The following is a 16377-nucleotide window of genomic DNA, read 5'->3' as shown; positions in this document are numbered from 1 at the left end:
ATTGAAAGTTGTAAAATGGATAAGTTAGATACAAACATACGTTGTTTGATAAAATTCAGAATTAAATACAGAATATTTTAAGAACTGAAATTTAATAGTGTTGAGGTTTTCAAGTGATAATTAAAAATAAATACTTTTAAAATTTCAGCATTAAATGATAAATGATTCTCAGTCAATTAAAATTTTATCCCATTTTAAGTTGGGCTTACAGTTTTCAATAATATTCAAATTGTGTTATCAAACACAGTTAATTGAATGGATTAAGTATTGAATTGAATTTTCAAACAACACCTTTAAACATTGATTGCACGATGACCCCTGACAAACCTAAAGCCTAACAAACTCCTTAAGCTAATGTTTGGTACAATTGAAAAGAAAAGAAAAAATAAGAAGAAGAAAGAATAACATTAATTGACAGAAAAAATTAAAAGAGAGAAAAAAATAGGATAGTGTTAACTATTTAATGTGTTTGGTGAACTTTGAAGTTTCGAAAGGTGGCTTTTTCAGAAGCCAACACAGAGAAAAAAATAATCGAAATCAAAATCCCTTTTCTCAATTGTATTTGCTGCAGTGCGGAGGATTGCAATCGATCTAAAATGAAACCTTATTTCTTCGGAGTTGATTCCAATGCACCTAGTACTAATGTATAATAAATCGTTTTAACAAATTGTCATTGTATCATAACAAGATAAAAATATTCTGTTACACATGTCAAATTCATTTATTATTCATATGAAAAAAACTGTGATACAAAATAAGATATGTTTATTAAATAGAGACGTGATATTCAAAAAAACATCTTTAATTTTTTCTTAATTAAAAATTACAAATTTAACCAAAAAATAAAATAAAATAGTGAATAAAATTTCATACAAACTAAATCTTTCATTCCATCCTAATAAATCACACAATTGATTTACTTCGATTTTATTACAATACCATGTATTAACAAAAAATATTGATTTGAAAATATTGGCATCTATTAAAATTGTTGATACATATTGACTAATGTCATAAGCTTGACCTGATATGATCGAGTTAGGGGTTCAATTTGGATAAAATGGCTTTAGTTCCCCAAATTATAATACAATATGATTATTTAATCAGCTTGATACAATTACTACAATACTAACAAATTTCTTGTTAGGTTCATGTGTTGGGACAGTAGCAACGCACAAATATGGAGATCCAACGGACCACAATAAATCAATCATCACAAACACAATGATTTGGCACAAACCAGCTTTACATCCATAAACATAAACGATATTTCAATACAACAGGTTGAGATATTAAATTGATAGAATACCAACACTATGTACTACCACACACACCCTTTGTCCCTTGACCACCAGTCTCAAGACTTGTCTGACAAAAAATTTTCTCATAAAATACGACTATACAAATAGAAATATAATTAGACTACAAGTTTGAAAAATAGTTTCTTACTTACGTCGCACAATTTTTTTTTATTGAATGTCTCTTTCATGTCTCGATTAGTATATTCAGTGGATTACTTCTAACCTTTCTTGTCTTGTAAAAAAAATATAAAAAAAAAAATGTTTGGAGTGCACTTCTGCTATCACATTTCACACTTTTGATCGTATTTTAATTTTATCTGACTTAAATTTTATCGTTTTTCCGCTTCAACTTCAGCTCCAACTCCAACTTTACGTGGCTTATTAGTTTTCTTAGACAATGTTGACCAATTGTGTCAACTTTTGCCACATCTACTGATGCACTTGCACTAGCGAGGTTTGGTCTGAAAATTGAACCAGGTCACGTAAAAGCGTGTTGGCGTGTTGGTTTTTAGACTTGAAATAAGTCCATAAACGAAGATTCCCAAACAGGCCCTTAACCACAAAATCGTTCGAGGGTCCGTCCGGGTCTGGGCTTTGTACCTGAAGTGTCAACAGCGTAGCCGGTCTCCGCTCGGGTCTGGTCTGGTTTGGCGTCGGGAACCAGAAAACAAGAAAGATACTGCGCCTAAGACCTATCTATCATCTATTCCTTCTTGTGGGTTGGGTTTATTTGGTATGCACTTCCTCAGCTCATCGTAGGCTCTACCCTCTCTCTCTCTCTCTCTACCACCACCATCATCGTCCCCTTCTTTCCACCTGCGTTTCAAGGTACCTCAAATTCAGATTCTCTCTCTTCCCCTCACGGATCCTACTCATCCTCTCTCTCTTGGTGGTAAGCACCCCCCTTTCTCTCTATATTATCTATCTATCTATCTATACTATACATGTTTGCTTTTCTTGTTCTTTAATAAAAGAAACAGAAAATTAGAATCTAGGGTTTGTAACACAATAAATGCTGGATATGTTGTTATTGAGCCAGATATCTGAAATTTAGGGTTTGAAACGCTAGGAGGGTCCTTCGTTTTCTTCTAATTCATATTATATATATGCATGTATAGCTAGAGAGAAAGGAATACCATATAGATTTATCAATTTGTTGTTGAGTTGCTGATTATTTCCTGGAATCCGAATCTACCCAAGCTTCTGTGAGTATATATGACTGATAGCTAATTACATTACACACAAACAATTAGATTTCTGTGTATTAAAAATCTCAATTCTTGTTCTAATGATTTGTAGAAATAAAAAGTCTCCATTTTTAATTTTTTTTTCCCCCCTTTTGTTTAGAATCTTCAATTTGAATTATGTTGCTGTGTAGCTTTAGTTTAAATTGGTCATTTTCCTTTACTGAATTGTCATGTATGCTTACTATTTTAGGCATCATTCAAATTAAGAGGCTAGTTATATTTTTAATATGTCAGTTCATATATATTTTGATATATTTTTTGGTTATGTACTTGTGTTCTACCTATCGAAAAATATAAAAAGTACTTTATTATGTTGTTCCACTCAGGCATGCACCTTGCATGGTGACTGGAACATGGCAATGCAAGGTCCTTTTTTTGCATATAACCATTCTGAGTTCAAGTCTGCTTCAGTTACGTGTATTGAAGCATTGTGTGACATTCATGATTGAGTAGAAACTTATATAAGGCTTTGAAGTATGGCTGTATAGTAAGTGATGGAATTCTGTAATGGATCTAGTGATCTACTTGCTCTTGAAATTCTTGGAGGATGCCTTGCAATGGGTTTAGTATCCAAAACTGGCATATTAACCTTTGCATAAACTGCACTTTATTACCGTGTATACCAAAAAGTAATAAGTGGATTTGTTTTCATCAAGAATCAAAAAATTAAATTTGAAAAGTTGTCAAATGCCAATGGGTTGGTTTCTTGTTGGCTGAATTGTGGACAGGTTTTGCCTCTTCTAGCAAAGGGATCCCTAGGAGTTTCTTTCTCATATAACAGTGTTAGTTTGTTAACATTACTATTATGGGGTCTAAGGTTAATGAGATTGTGTAAACTGAATGACTTGTTTGCTTATATATGAAATCAGATTTGCTTCAACCGTTGCTATTCCCTTTAGATGGGATTTCATTGCATCAAAGTCATTCTTTATTGATACGAGATAGTACTTAGTGGCCTTTTTGTAGCTATGATGCACATATTTGATTTCTTTGTAGGATTGTATTACAGAAGGTTGATTCATATGTTTTTTCCTTCTAAATCCATATGGGTGTTAATGTTATTGTTTGTCTTTCCCTGTTCCTCATGTTCGAAAAATATGTTTTCAGAAATTTATCCGATATACACATTGACACGGTACATATCTGGATAATGGCTGTTCAGGCTTGTGTCAAACCAAAAATGGTGGATGACTATGATGAAGAGGATGATGAGCCCCTAGTTTTTCGACGGACATCAAAGCAAAATAAACTCAGCTCAGAAACAAAAAAGTCATCATCGCAAAAGAGTGATGGACAATCAGGGAGGCAGGTCCCCGGTGTAGTTTCTCCCAATGGTCGAAGCTTAAGTGCTCAAAAGGGTAAGACTGTTTCGTCTGCCAGGACATCACCAGCAAAATCACCTATAGTAAGCCCAAATGCATCCACTTCATCTGCCAAGGCATCGGTGGGAAATTCACCAGTAGCAAATTCAAAAGCATCAATGACAGATGACCAGTCAAAACATTCATCTAAACAGAATACAAGCACTGTTGTTAAGGAGGAGAAGCAATTGATTAAACCTGCTGCTCGGTCACATGATGATTCCGAAGATTCTGAAGATGATAAACCCCTGAGCACTAGACTTACTGTTGGATCATCAAAGGTGAACTCCAACAATCGTAACAGAGGACCTGGAAATTCTGGTTTGGTTTCACCACCATCTCAGAAACCAGGAGTCAGTAAATATTCTGAAGATGATAAACCCATAGGTGCTAGATCCACTGTTGGATCATCAAAGGGAAACTCCAACCATCGTAACAGTGGTCCTGGAAATTCTGGTTTGGTTTCACCACCATCTCAGAAACCAGGAGTCAATAAATATTCTGACGATTCGGATGATGAAGTTCTTTTGTCATCAAAGTTCCAATTGAAGTCCAATGCAGGGGCATCTACTAGTAATTTTTACGATTCTGACGAAGATAAACCTTTGGCATCAAAACTTCAGCAAAATGGTTCCATCACAAGGGATAATCAACCTAGAAAACCTTCTACAGTGGTCAATAAGAGACCTCTAAGTGAGATCAAATCTTCTAGTCAGAGTTCAGTTAAAAAAACGAAGCTTTCATATGTATCTACATCAATTAGTAGTAAGCAAGCATCTGTGAAAGTAGAACTAAAGGCAGAAGTTGATGATGATGATATTCCAATATCTCAGAGAATTAAAAAGGCAGCTGCATCAGGTAATAAATCATCATCTGCAAGACAAAAAGAAACAAAAGTTGCTACTTCAATCAAAAAAAAGATTAAGAAGCCTAACAAAGTTATGAAAAACTCAAAATACTCAAAGTCATCGAAATTGCCTCCTAGCTCTGGTGAAGGGCAGAAATGGATTACCCTAGTTCACAATGGAGTCATTTTCCCGCCTCCATACAAGCCTCATGGGGTCAAGATGCTCTACAAAGGGAAGCCAGTTGATTTGACTCCTGAACAAGAGGAGGTGCGCTCTGCTCCCATAACTCACTTGTGAATTCCTTCACCTCTTTTCCCTTTCCTTTCCTTCTTTTGTTTTTAAATATTTTTTATATTTTATTTTTTTGGGGGCTGAGGTCTGGGGGTCTCTGCGATTGATTAACTTGAAATCCTTAAAGTTGTCTCAACAGAGTTTCTAAGTTGTCTTTTTTATTTATAAATCATCTTTCCAGGTTGCAACAATGTTTGCAGTGATGTTAGATACTGATTATATGAACAAACCTAAATTCAAAGAGAATTTCATGACTGACTGGAGAAAGATACTTGGGAAGAACCATGTAATTCAGAAGTTGGATGACTGCAATTTCACCCCAATATATGAATGGCATCAAAAGGAAAAGGAGAAGAAGAAACAAATGACTACTGATGTAAGTTAAATTCTCTTCACTTTGTTATGCCAAAGGAGATTGTAAGTCAACTTTTTGAATTAATACTGAATTTGAACAAACCATGAATTTTCATTTTTGTCACTTTTTATTCCATAATTACCATTAGAAAATGTGTCTTAATTGAAGTTTTTAGGATGTGATTCGGGCAGAGGCAAATTTTTTCTTGGGTAATTTTTGAATTGTTCCAGTATGTTATCCCAACTGTTTGTTTGGCATTGATATGAAGATATTTGGATTTCCAACGGCCTTTTTTTGGGGGGAAAATCTTCACCTCCTGCCCTTGCATTCTTGGAAGCTGGTGACTTCTGGCATTGATATGAAGATCTTTGGATTTCCAACAGCCTTTTTTTGGGGGGGAAAATTTTCACCTACTGCCCCTGCATTCTTAGAAGCTGATGACTTCTATATGGTAGAATGTTCTGTAGGGTCGATTGACTTGGCCAAAATACATATACAGAAAAGACAAAAAGGAAAAAGAAAAAGAATTTTATAGGATTGCAAGGAACATTTTTGCTTGTTTTTATTACAAAACGTAAAGGTTCACAAATTTTGGTGAAATCATTTTGACATCCTCAATTGACACTGGAACTTTGCATAACCATTGGTTCACTATAAAATTATACTTGGTGTATCAATTGTTAATTGCAGATTAGTGCGACTATGTTAGATGGTGTTTGAACCATGTAGATAGATTCAGATTTTGTTGTCAGATGGTATTTGCGTGATGACTACTGTGGGTAATTTATAGCGTGCTAAAATTTGATTATCCATCTAGTTTCAAAATATGTCTAATGGTTACTGTTTATGCAGGAGAAGAAGGCCTTGAAAGAAGATAAATTGAAACAAGAGGAGAAGTATATGTGGGCTATCGTCGATGGTGTCAAAGAGAAGGTTGCCTTTAGCTCTGATTTATGGCTTTGGAATTTGGGGTGTTGCTTTGTTTTTTAGAATATAAAATTTACTATTTATCTGTCACAAATTGGAAAATAAGAAGAAAAAAGTGCTGGCAATGGGGGAGGAATGGGTTTATGAGTTTGATTTTTACTCTTGATCAAAGAATTGGAGAACAATAATAATAGATGTTAATTTGGGAATATCAGTAATTGTTAGTTGACATAGACATACTTTAGGTTTTACTTCAATTTGGGTTGTGTGCTTGTGTGTATCTGCCCTCCTGTCCCTTTCCTCTTCTTCATATCTTTTGTTTTTACTTTTTCTACGATATTTTCTGCTTTAAAATAGTGATATGAAATGATTGAAGTGTGCCATGAAAGTGAAGCAACCATCCAACCTAGCTAAAGTGTTTGGACAAGAAATTCGAGGCCAGAGAGTAGCTTTGACATCTCCCATCTATTGGTTGAAAATTTTCACCATAAGTAGATTTTGAAATAATGTGCCAGACTGTTATTTGAGTTCAAACCTTTCATGGTAACACTTAAGGCCCTTTTACATCAGAAACTATCTCTTTTGCGTGTGTTCTATCTTCATCTCTTCTACATTACCACATTGGTTTCTCTAAGAAGTCCAGGTTTTTACTATCAAACACGTCGGTGTTACAGAATTCTTATTTTATTTGTGTATTTATTTTGTACAGTTACAGGAAAATGGTTTTTCTATTTAATATACTAGGTTACATGATTGATTTCCTTTTTTCTCTTATCTTGTCTTCTCCTTGATGAACCACTTGTATATGTAAGAAAAAAATTGTGCATATGTCTTGGCATTTTTAGTGAAACGTTTGAGCTTGAGGAGGTTCTGAAAGAATTCTTTTGCACCTCCTGTGAACTACGTCCTCATGCAAATACCACATGATGTGTGTGTTAGTTCGTGGGTTTTGCAGGATGTGATAAATTATATTGTAATTTATGATAATCTTTACGGTTTCAAAGAAAGATTTATCCCTTTTAAGTGCGGCTGAGAGACCTTTTGAACGACGGAAGAGCCATGCCACCAGAGGCACTAGCGATTCTCTACAGGAACCCCTTTTCGGAAATAGAATGAAAAAAAGTAGTGTTGATATCTAGTAGTTTTTGCTTCGTCCGTTATGTTTTTCCCATTTGCAACCAACACATGTTTCCAAGAGGCATCACAAAGTAATATTTGTACCATGTATTTAGTATTTCACCGAAGTGATGATGTCTGCCTGACAGATAAAATTTTGATTTTCTCAGTTTGCTGTTTTCAGTTCATATGTTCTGCATTTTGAAGTATGAAAAGACCTTGCACATTCACTTCATTATGGTTGTGAAATATATTTGTTTTGCTTTTTGTTGTAACATAATTCAGGCAAAGTTGTATATTTGGTTTCAATGCATTTTCTCATTATTCTCGAGCATACATGTAGAATCTGATGTTGATCTCAACTGCAGGTTGGAAACTTCAGAGTTGAACCACCCGGATTGTTCCGAGGCCGTGGAGAGCATCCAAAGGTTCTAGTGGCATCTTCTTACTAACAATGGAGAATTTTAAATAGTCCTAGCTGAAATTTGTGCTATGTTGCAGCTGTCATTTGAACTGCCTTTAATTATTTTTCTTTTTTGGTATTTTTATGGTATCAGATGGGAAAGTTAAAAAGACGTATCCGTCCAAGTGACATTACTATTAATATTGGAAAGAATGCCCCAATTCCGGAATGTCCTATCCCTGGTGAAAGGTGGTGATTTTGATTTTTTACCTTGTTTTCTTCCCACACAATTTTAATTGGAAAAGAAACAAAGTCATTCTTCGTTTAAGATGTTTCCTTGTAGTAAGGTTGATATTTGAAATATATGTTATCTTTGCAGCTGGAAAGAAATAAGGCATGACAATACAGTTACGTGGTTAGCTTTTTGGAATGATCCAATCAATCCAAAGGAATTCAAATACGTGTTCTTGGCTGCTAGCAGTTCCTTGAAGGGGCAAAGTGACAAGGAGAAATATGAGAAAGCAAGAATGTTGAAGGTACTTGATTTAAAATTTCACCAATAAACTTCGTAATGGGAATTATCTGCTGAAATGGCATCTAGAAGGGAGACGTGGGGTTATGGGGGTCAAAAGAAAAAAATAACTTCTGATCAGTGTCATTTGTGTTGCTTCAGATAATATTTTGTATCGTCTCATGTAGCAGTTATAACAATATTTGAGTGCAGGACTACATAGGAGGCATCAGAGCAGCATACACCAAAGACTTTGCAAGTAAGGATATCACGAAGCGGCAAATTGCGGTTGCTACTTACCTTATTGATAAATTAGCTCTCAGAGCAGGCAATGAGAAGGTATAGTTGTACAAATGTGCTTCAGTCTGTAACTTTCTTGAGCACTTGGTTCAAAATAAGTGTTTGTGTAGCCTACCCAAGTCATTGGGTAAGTCTGCTGAGTGGATTGAGTACTTCTTTGAGTGAAGAGAGGACATGGTGATACAGAGGATGTTAAGAAGAAAGTGGCGAATAGTTAATCACACCTGTGTTTAATTTGCATTTTTGTACTAAAAAATTTATTCTTATTCTTGCTTGGCAAGTATAATAGAAAAATAAAAGGAAAAAAGCAACAAGTTACGTAGACTTCTGATAATGTGGTTGGCACATTCTGCAGGATGATGATGAAGCTGATACCGTTGGTTGCTGTACGTTGAAAGTAGAAAATGTAGAACCAAGTCCTCCAAATATTTTGAAGGTATGGTGGGTTTTTTGTCTCAGGTAGTAAGACTTTAAAATTGACATGATTGGATTTTGTTTGCCAGAGAGGTAAAATTAATATTTGCAGGTTAACTTACCAAAGAGAGAAAGTGGAATCAATTTAAACTTGTAGAAACTTGTAACCATGCAATATTGTTTGTTATTGTACAACTTATTTCAAGTAACTTGTTCTTATGTTCCAGTTTGACTTCCTTGGTAAAGACTCAATTAGATACCAAAATGAGGTTGAAGTCGAACTTCCTGTGTTCAAGGCTATTCAACAGTTCCGAACTGGTTAGTACATGCATGTGTGTATGTGTGTGTTTATTTTATTTTTTGCCGGTAAATTCCTATCTGTTTACTGATTAGGATCTACTAGTATTTATTTTTTTTCTTTTATGTATTTCTTCAGGCAAAAAAGGCGGTGATGATCTTTTTGACAAGCTGGATACCAGTAAACTGAATGCTCATCTAAAGGAACTGATGCCTGGCCTCACGGCGAAAGTTTTCCGTACTTATAATGCATCTATCACATTGGATGAGATGGTAAGGTGCCATTTGGAAGTTTTCAGATTTCTTTTATGTGCCATATATATGTTTTATGTTACTGGTTGTGATGCTTTTCTGAAAAGGTGGTACAAGGGTGAAGCTTCAAAAAATCTTTCTGGAAACCCTGAAAGCATTTATGGTCCAGTTGATAGCAGGGAAGGATTTCAAGGTGGAGGGAAATTGATAGAGTTTCAAAGGGGAGTGGGAAGGGAGGGGGGAGAGTGACCACTAAAACCTTTTCTCCCAAAAGGGGCTAGAAAAGAGGACGTGAAGCCCTTTATACACACACACACACACACACACACACATGCACATATGTTTTTGCCCTTAAAAAGCCTTCAATTTATTGAAGAAAAGATCAAACTTGTAAGTGCAATCCGAAGAAGTTCTTAATGAAATATATTTAAACTCTTCTTTAATATGTTATAATGGTAATATGATGTGATACCCATTTCTAACCAAACAAAATGAAGGAAAGACCCTTCCTAGAGATACCTTTTCTACTCTGGTACTTTCATTTCTGTCCACCTTTTGTCCTTCATACAAAAAGAGCATTGGGGATGATCTGAAGCCACAATTTGGACTAGAAAGTGGCTGGAATTGATTGTGATCTTCTTCTTTGCTTGAAGAAAGTAGTTGGGTTCATTTTGCACAGTTTCCATATCTGTATATGTATCCCAACCTAGTCTGTATCATATAGGCACACTACATAGACATTGCTGAAGGTCATAAATCCGGGTCGCCATTGTGCTTGGAATGGTTGACCAAGTACAAACTTAATCTCTCGATTTATTTGCTTCCGTGGTTGCCCTTGTTTCTCAGTTTTTAACTGAGACTCTCATGCTTTGCAGCCCAATCTCTCTGCATTGCACCAAGCAATATGTTCGCTGTGTTCCCAACTCTTAATTTGTTTTAGTTAATGCTTTTTTTTTTTGCAATGACTAGCCCCTTGTTTCATTCTCCTGCTATCTACAAGGAGGGTATTTCACTTTGAAAAAGTTGATCATGGTTTGGAGTGTTGAAAGTAGAGCAAATTTTGTAGTCTTCACTAGTGTTTAGGGAGTTCTCGAGAAGCTCCAAAGTGGTTTTTAAGACCCAGAAGACCTTTTCTAAAAAAATGTGAGTGTTTGATGAGGTGGTCTGGATGTGCTTGTAGGACAAGCCCAATTCACTTGGAAGTTTATGTGGCAAAAGCCTGCAAGAGGCTTCTGGAATTATTTTGGTCTACGTTACATGGACTCGGGTACACGTGACAGGAGTGGGTATCTATCCACGCGTTGGATGTGCCAAATTTTAAAGCAAAAAGACACATGGACGGTTGGACACTGCTAAATATTCGTATTCTTTTAATATTTTTTATTTTAATTTATAGAGTAAAATAATGTCTATGAAACATAGTGTTCAATATAGGTATTTCACTCATTTTTAAGCAATAATAAAATAAAATTGAATTATTGGACAAGTTTTTTAGGTGCATATCCAACCAAAAGTGTCACACATCTCATATCTGTGCAACATAGATTTTGGTAAATCCAGTGGTAGATATCAAGTTACGATATTCTCATGCTTTATTATGTGCTGCCTTTGTCGCCCAATTACTTACTAAAATTTAAAGGCCTGTCATTGCAAATTAGTGTTTGGACAATATTGGAGAAAAGTTGCGTAGTGATGTGGAACTCATCTTCTCCCTCTTCTTCTTAAATGTTATTTCTGTGTTGCATGTTTTTACTGTTTACGTGTCACAGTCTAGTCTTTTCTTTTTCTGCTTAGCGAAAACAAAAGGTCTTTGCCTCTTCACTTTTGACCGTCCAAAATTGTTGCAAATCATTTTTGCCATGATCATATTAATCTATCCATGAATCGACTGTGCAAGTTCCATCTGATTCTTCCTTTATCTCCTGCTCACCAAATTCTCATACTGGCTTTTTAGTATAAAGTGGTTGAAGAAAAACGAAATCTAGATGTTCAATCATAATAGATCATAAACTTAAAAAAAAAGGAAGACCGTGTCAAATTTTGCTATGGACTTTCCAGATTTAGAGCAAATAAGCAACTTCATAGTGTACACACTGTCAGTCTGAGCCATAGGGTAGTCAGTAGATGTAATTAGAAGGTTGGTAGTTTTGTGAGCATGTAAATTATGAACATGCTCATTGTTAAGGGGTCATTTTTTGGTGTGATGGTAAAAACTCGGTTTGCTAAGTTTAAAACACCATTCGAGTTTGAGAGTGGTCTCTTTGTGCAAATAATGTTGAAGATTACGTATATATCCAATTTATGCCTCCTAACGCCCTCAATTAATGGGGACCTTTAGTACAAAATATCACCCTAACAAGATCCTTTCTCTTTCTGTCACTCTTTCTATTTATAACCTTTCCATTTACCCTAGTTTTCTTGCTTGGCTTCTACATTGTGGGCCTCATGGGCCTGATTCCCTTTGGGTTTTACCTCTTATATAATTGGTACAACAGAGCAAGGCCTCTCACTGGGCGTGATTTCCCCTTTGGGCTGGATGGTGCCACTAAGCTCGTCTCCGGGCCTGGTTGGGCTTGCTTTCATTGGACTGAAACAGATCTGCCCCTTCAGGACCACATTGGATAATAGTCTCATGACACCTTACGTGCATAATTCATAGCAGGCAGGTTACTTGAAGTAAAAGAAAGGACTGTTAACATGTTATGATACTGGAACACTAGTTTTGTGTTTCAGGTGGAAGAAAGTGTTAATGAGAGACAATTCCTCTGCTTCTTTCAATGTTTAATCCCTCATTAGTCCTCCGTCTTCTATTTTATTGTTTCCCTTTAATTGGATGTTTTTGTTAGAATTTCCTCTTATATCTGTTCTTTAAAATTTGTTCGGGATGATGACAGTTGAGCAGTGAAACAAATGGTGGAGATGTTGCTGAGAAAGTTGTACTTTATCAGCATGCAAACAAGGAGGTAAAATACGTCCATTGGTAAAAGGATTTTATTAACCAGTCATTGTGTTCATTTCAATTTGTTTTTGGAAAGTTCAATTTCGCCTTTCTGCAGGTTGCAATCATTTGTAATCATCAACGTAGTGTCTCGAAGTCTCATTCTGCACAAATGACGAGGTTGAATGAGAAGATAGACGAACTAAAGGTAATGATCATTTCTGGAATCTAGTTTGGTTGCTGATACTTGGGAGAGTGATGTTGTATCTCGTGATTGAGTTTGAAGCATTCATTAGTTTTTACACTGTCTGGGTTCTACGTGCACATTTGTATGCATGTGTTCTCACATGGGTGTGTTGCCTCCAAGGATCTGAATAGTAAGGCAAACCTGTATGTACTTGAGCATACTTGTAGTGAACATCCTTAATACTTTCTCGAGTCTTGTGATAATGTTTTGTTTCATGGTTCTTAATCTGTTTCTTGTCTGTAGGGCATACTGGATGAGTTGCAAACAGATTTGGCTCGGGCAAAGAAAGGGAAGCCTCCATTGAAGAACGCTGATGGGAAGCCAAAGAAGAACTTGACCCCTGAAGCGTAATAGCTTTATAGCATCCTTGTTCATGCCTAACGTAGCCTTTTAATGGATTACTGTCTTGTTGCTAACGGTAAATATTATATACAGGTTAGAGAGGAAGATAGCTCAAAACAACACAAAGATTGAAAAAATGGAGCGGGATAAGGAGACCAAAGAGAATCTGAAAACTGTGGCATTGGGCACATCAAAGATCAACTACCTTGATCCTAGAATCACAGTTGCATGGTGCAAGCGACATGAAGTTCCCATTGAGAAGGTAATAGTTTGCAAATAGTTTTTAGGTACCTTCTCTCAAATTCTCTTCCGTTAATGCCTATTATTCCCCCTTCTTTGCAGATATTCAACAAGTCACTTTTGGCGAAGTTTGCATGGGCAATGGACATTGAACCCGAGTTCAGATTCTGATGTTTTTTTTATTATTTTATTATTTTTTATAGTTGTACTAGCACAGGCCCCCCCTCCCCCTCCCCCTCTTTCTTCTGCTGAGGATAATTCTATTTTCTTTTTTAGTTCTGTTCCAGCGGGAAGTTCATGTTGTATTAGACATTTCAATCAAATTATTGGGTGAGTTGGCCCCTCCTGCCTGCCTCACATATTTCACAGTTGCCTCTTGCTAAGCAGCTGCAACAAGAATTGTCTGCTGAAACTCTTTTGAGATTTTCAGATGTGTATTACTAACATTTTAATGAGTTGACAGTATTTCATGAATTGGACATTATGTTGTTGATAGGTTTCATTCAAAAATTACTACCTTTGAAGCATAGAGTTGAGGCTTATTATTCTTGAAATTTCAATCATACCCAATATTTGTCTGTAGCATGGGGCCCCAGTAGATGTTGAGAGACAAAGCTGGCTATGACTTTTAAGTATGGGGGGCAGAAGCTTAATTCGTACAGCATTGAAGCTTTTCACCTATTGGTAAAAGTAATTTGAAATTCAAGACATTTTGTTTTGTTAGTTTTGAAAGCTTTTGTTAAAGCATTGATTTATGACTTGGCAGGATGGTTAGAATGACTAAGCTGAACCGATTTGGGCACAGTTAGACATGTAATTTTCACACATTACATACACAGCATATATAGCCCTTATTATATAAGGTTTTAGTGTTTCATGGCGCGCTCTAGTGGTTTTAATTACATTTCTAAATGTCAGCAAACAATCTTTTGTGTTTTAGAATTTGCATTTTATAAGCGGAAGAGTCGAAGATAATAAACGACTCTTCGTGCTTTCTTACAAATTCGTGGGAGAGCGTGGTTTAACCTAACTGATATTGGTTCAAGTCTCCAAGGGACTAAAATCATCTCCGTTGAAACAATGTCATGTATCTTTCAAAAATGTTGTGATGTTCTGTCCTACTTTGACAATATTTTCGTAACATGTATAACTAATCCATCCCCTTGAGGGCAAGAAAATTGGGTGTGTGACTTGTCAATGTTTAAGTCTTAATAATATATAGTTAACATACTTTTAAGATATAAATGAGAAATTTTATAAGAACTTTTTTTCTTTTCTTTTCTGCCCCTATTATATTATCCATGTATCCATCTTATTGAGAAAAAAATAAAAGAAGAGTTGCGTAAGTAAAAGCAAATTGGCCTGTGGACTTTTTAGCATTAACTAAATTGTCCTTAGAAAGTTGCTTTATATTAGCAAAAGCGGAAATTCTAATCTATGTGAAGAAAAAGTCTATCTCATCCTATTTGATATGGTCTCCATTTTGTGTTTTGGCCAGTTTGAATGTATTTCTGATTGGATATATCAATTGCCAATAGCCCTTTCTAGCTATTCTCTGTCGGAATAGAACCTCTACAAATAGTCAAACACTTTTATCATCTTATAAAGCAGAATAAAAACCATATTTCAATCATATATATATTTTTTCATCTAATTTTTCTTTTAAAAATATGAGAGTTTGATGACTACTGTGCTTGAGATTTGACCCGTGGAATAAATGCAAAAATAATGATAACTAGGATGATACTACAACTAAGTGAGAATTGCAAGGAATAGAAGGAAAGCCTAATGAAAGTTTTTTTATTATTATTTTTTCTATATATTTTTTTAAAAAAGGAAATTTGATGGCTTTTACTGTGCGTGAAAATTGGAGGGACTAGGAGGTAAGAGAAATGAAAGGGTATCTTAGAAAAGACAGAAAATATAGTAGGTAAGAGAAATGAAAGGGTGTCTTGGGAAAGGAAAAAGAGAGAAATTTTATGTGTGATGTTTGGTTGATTAGAAAGAAATCCAATGATTATTGCATGATTTGACCATTAAGTACGTTTTTCATAATTAGAGAAAAGGTGGGGGGCTATTTTAGAAGGGTACAAATAGAATAAGGATGGGAATATGGTGCCCTTTCCCTTCTTTCCATTTCCTTTCACTTTTGCAAGGAAAAGAAGGTGAGATTTGAGAGAAGAGGTTTTCCTCCTCCCTTCCTTGCCCTTCATTCTTCCCATATATTATTATCACCTGATTGTGATATTATTTGAGTAATGCAAATCATCATTGTGGCGTGTACTTAAATATTGATAGATGGGTTGACATTGAAAAGTTTGAAGCATTTATATGTCACGTCTTGTTCTATGCCACACACATCCAACTTGAAGCATCCATAGCCACAAATAAAGAGGTTCTCTCTCTTTTTCACATGATGCAATAGCTGCCAAAATTCAACCATCCAAACCCTAGATTTGTTGTTTGGGAGAAAAAATAAATAAATAAAATAGATTTGTCGCCTTGAAAGCTATAAGAATCTTTATGTTTTATATCACTCACTTGAGATTCTAATTCACAATTCTCCATCCACTAACTACACTTTCTAGATGAGAATGTGAATATGTTCTTTGTCATAGTGGATTAATATTGATGGTAAAAGGAATAAATGCCCATTTTTGTGGTGGTACAACTTGCATGTGTGGCTTTCAAATTCTTATTAATCCACTAACCATGATTTGATGTCCATTCAATTGTATTTTTCTTTTTTTTGGCACAAAAATGTTGCTCATAAAGCTACTTTTGTCCAAGAGTTGAAAGTATCTATTCTCCATATTAGTAAATATTATAAATTAGAAGTCCACTATCTGTCTTAGTTGTGTCATGGCATGAAGGAATGGATTCCAAGTATCATATGAATTTTAAATGTTAAATCATTTCGGATTTTGTTACCAATTGTTTGATAATATATATATATATATATATATTACTCATTTATTTTTATACAT

At 35.3% G+C, this 16377-nt stretch overlaps 1 protein-coding gene across 3 annotated transcripts; it reads left to right on the top strand.

The window, feature by feature from the left end:
• Nucleotides 1-1833: 1833 nt before the first annotated feature.
• On the top strand, nt 1834-13885 carry LOC132280178 (DNA topoisomerase 1-like). 3 transcript variants are annotated; one of them, XM_059782313.1, is made up of 16 exons: nt 1834-2193; nt 3656-5024; nt 5230-5424; nt 6256-6336; nt 7815-7874; nt 8004-8098; nt 8229-8385; nt 8574-8699; nt 9016-9096; nt 9302-9392; nt 9511-9649; nt 12523-12586; nt 12680-12769; nt 13052-13155; nt 13244-13412; nt 13493-13885. In XM_059782313.1, the coding sequence occupies exons 2-16, from the start codon at nt 3699-3701 to the stop codon at nt 13559-13561; spliced, it is 2847 nt and encodes a 948-aa protein (XP_059638296.1). In that variant the 5' UTR covers nt 1834-2193; nt 3656-3698; the 3' UTR covers nt 13562-13885. The 3 variants fall into 3 exon arrangements, with proteins under 3 accessions (XP_059638296.1, XP_059638295.1, XP_059638297.1); XM_059782312.1 differs by having other exon boundaries at nt 1835-2193; nt 9511-9644; nt 12518-12586; XM_059782314.1 differs by having other exon boundaries at nt 1836-2193; nt 3711-5024; nt 9511-9644; nt 12518-12586.
• Nucleotides 13886-16377: the final 2492 nt, after the last annotated feature.

Source organism: Cornus florida, unplaced genomic scaffold, assembly GCF_030987335.1.
Source record: "Cornus florida cultivar Cherokee Brave unplaced genomic scaffold, ASM3098733v1 CherokeeBrave_3.0.0_Hap2_Chr10, whole genome shotgun sequence".
Taxonomy (NCBI): Eukaryota; Viridiplantae; Streptophyta; class Magnoliopsida; order Cornales; family Cornaceae; genus Cornus; species Cornus florida.
The sequence above is the reverse complement of the archived record's forward strand: the minus strand, read 5'-3'. Positions and strand labels throughout refer to the sequence as shown.

Excerpts from the sequence above, each read along its gene's own strand:
- LOC132280178 (XM_059782313.1), top strand. The coding sequence starts at position 3,699 with ATGGCTGTTCAGGCTTGTGTCAAACCAAAAATGGTGGATGACTATGAT. Across the intron at positions 6,337-7,814 it reads TCGATGGTGTCAAAGAGAAG|GTTGGAAACTTCAGAGTTGA; the intron begins GTTGCCTTTAGC and ends TCTCAACTGCAG. Across the intron at positions 8,386-8,573 it reads AGAAAGCAAGAATGTTGAAG|GACTACATAGGAGGCATCAG; the intron begins GTACTTGATTTA and ends ATTTGAGTGCAG.